The 2,584-nt window shown below is 36.8% G+C and overlaps 1 protein-coding gene across 1 annotated transcript; it reads left to right on the plus strand.

The window, feature by feature from the left end:
• The first annotated feature begins 1,098 nt into the window (after positions 1 to 1,098).
• LOC137948584 (BURP domain protein USPL1-like) lies at positions 1,099 to 2,179 on the plus strand. The gene is made up of 2 exons (XM_068794675.1): positions 1,099 to 1,155; positions 1,274 to 2,179. The coding sequence occupies exons 1-2, from the start codon at positions 1,099 to 1,101 to the stop codon at positions 2,177 to 2,179; spliced, it is 963 nt and encodes a 320-aa protein (XP_068650776.1).
• Positions 2,180 to 2,584: the final 405 nt, after the last annotated feature.

Consider the following 2,584-nt stretch of genomic DNA (forward strand, 5'->3'; position numbering starts at 1 on the left):
TTTTTTATTTTTTATTTGTTATAAATAATTAAACATAATTATTTTTATGTTATTAATAAAATACTATATTTAAGTATTTATTATATTCATTATTGTTAATACTAAATTAAATTAGTAATTTAAAGAGTGATGATTAAGATATTTTTAAAATAAGAATTTGATCAAGTATCTAGACATTATAAAAGTATACATTTTTGTTTAAGTATTCTAAGAAGTATAAGAAGTGATTTTCTGCTAAAATCATCACTCACGTGTATGCTGTATGCGTGCACATGTGTCTCACATATGATCAATAGAAGCGGGAGTGTGCATGTATTTAAGCCTCAAAGTCTCCATAGTTTTTAGGAATGTAAGACTGAAATAAAAGAAAAACACACAAACACACGTACCCCTGGTTTTCACGTGCATGCATGCATGTGGTTTCAAATAAAAAAACGCATAACATAATCAACTCCTTGTAAATATTTTTGCCCAAGCATCTAATATCAATTGTTAATAAGAGGATCACATAGGTCTCAAACACTACTCATGAATCCCACACGTTCATTCAATTTTGTGGATAGAGAGTTACATAGACAAAGTGCTGCAATTCAACATTTATCTCTTGTCTCCATCAAAACGTGTTTGTTATCTCCTTGTTGTTGGCAAAAAACAGTACAAGATTGTTGTTAGTAATGCATATTAACAATAATAAACACGTCCATTTAATTCTTTTTTGCAGAGAGTTTAATGAACAAAAGTGCTGCAATTCTTCATTTATCTCTATTCTCCATCAAAACGTTTTTGTTCTCTCCTTGTTGCTGCCTAAAAAACAGTATAACTCTCTTGCTAGTAGTATAATTCTCCTTGTTCTTGCCTAAAAGTATATTATTCTCTTGCTAGTAATGCATATAATAGTAATAACACATCACGTGATGGACAATTCTTCGCTTCATGCATATTTTGAGTCTCGGTTGGATAGGCAGAACGTATATCAGCACGAGAATAGAATCAGAGCTGTCCCAGAAAACCTCAAGAGGAGGTAGACCATCCAAGGCAAGACTACTTAGATAAATACCAACACTCCGTGAGAGCCATTCATCGATACCCTTCCAGAAAATGGCACATCCAGTTACTTGGTGGAGCTTCATCTTCCTCTTTCTTCTGGCACTCATGGTAAGCCTCCCTAAGAAACTCTTCAAATACCTTATCGTAAACTCTTTCTTCTGTCAGGTTTCTTGCTCTCCAGTTGTTTTTTTTTTTTTTTAAGTCTAAATTTTAATTTTGATTGCAGTTTGCTGATGGAAGTCAGAAGGTGACAAACAATTTTGAAAGTCACTGGAATGAGATAAAGAGTCAAGAAAATCGCATGATAAAAGCACTTATAGAACTTGCTAAGGTTGGAGAGATTGTTTATCACGAAAAGCCTGAGCATTTCTTGTCACGTCCGGAGAATAATGGTGGCGATGATAAAAAAACTAAAGGCAACGGAGATGATGATCCAAAGGTGTCATTAATTGATATGGTCTCCTTCTTGATGAAGGATTTGACGGTGGGCAAGCAGATGCCCATCTATTTCCCCAACAGAGATTTATCCACATCTCCCCCATACCTGTCATCAGAAGAAGCCAACTCGATCCTCTTCTCATCCTCCCATCTTCCTCACCTTCTTCAAATGTACTCAATTCTCAAAGACTCTCCTCAGGACCGAGGCATCCCATACACCCTTGAGCAATGTAACCTCCCACCCCTCAAAGAAGAAAAGAAGTTTTGTGCCCTCTCCTTGGAATCCATGTTTGGATTTGTTCATGACACCTTGGGATGGAAGACCAAACCCCAGCTCCTGAGAACAGAGCGCTACAGAAACTCAGAAGATACATCACATTCACAACAATTTCTACGGCAGAATTATACAATTATGGAAAGGCCTGTGGCCGTACCTGCACCAAGCTTGGTGGCCTGTCATTCGTTGCCCTACCCTGCCAAGGTTTTCTATTGCCACCAGATGAACAAGAGCAGTGTTTTCAAGGTTACATTAATGGGAGAAAATGGCGACAGAATTCAAGCTATTACAGTCTGTAACACGGACATGGGCCACAACCGTGTTTCTTTCCTTGTGCCAGCTATAAAGCCAGGCATTGATCCAGTCTGCCACTGGCTCCCTCAATATGATCTGGTTTGGGTTCCTTCTATCGATTGATATAGGTTAACTCCTACAAAATTACAGATGAGGAAGCTTGATATTATAAATGTGATGGTAATAAAGTAGTCTGGCCATAGCTTAAAGGTAGATGAGACGATATCGTCTTACTTGTCAACATGTAGACAAGGAAGGAAATGGATGGATCACGATCATGTCAAGTTATCAAATGAGGCAGCATGATCAGTTGTCTTACTATATATGAAGCCACTTTTGTTTCTTTATGTTCCTTGTTTCCATGAATAGTGATTTTTATACATGTTCCTTATGATGGAGAATGCAGGATAGGACAGAAAGTTACAGCCAAGGAATTAAAGGTTGTTTATAAATTGAGAAAATTAAGTTCTTACCTCCATTTTCATTGGACTTCTAATCCAAAAGTATTATAGGATGTGTTCATGTCAT

This window comes from Aristolochia californica, unplaced genomic scaffold (assembly GCF_029961685.1).
Source record: "Aristolochia californica isolate CCGP_79_NKW_82.1479 unplaced genomic scaffold, dmAriCali1.0.hap1 SCAF_13, whole genome shotgun sequence".
NCBI lineage: Eukaryota > Viridiplantae > Streptophyta > Magnoliopsida > Piperales > Aristolochiaceae > Aristolochia > Aristolochia californica.

Bases quoted from the DNA above. Each gene is read 5' to 3' on its own strand.
- LOC137948584 (XM_068794675.1), top strand. From the start codon at position 1,099: ATGGCACATCCAGTTACTTGGTGGAGCTTCATCTTCCTCTTTCTTCTG. The intron at 1,156-1,273 runs GTAAGCCTCCCT...TTTTGATTGCAG, and splicing joins TCTTTCTTCTGGCACTCATG to TTTGCTGATGGAAGTCAGAA.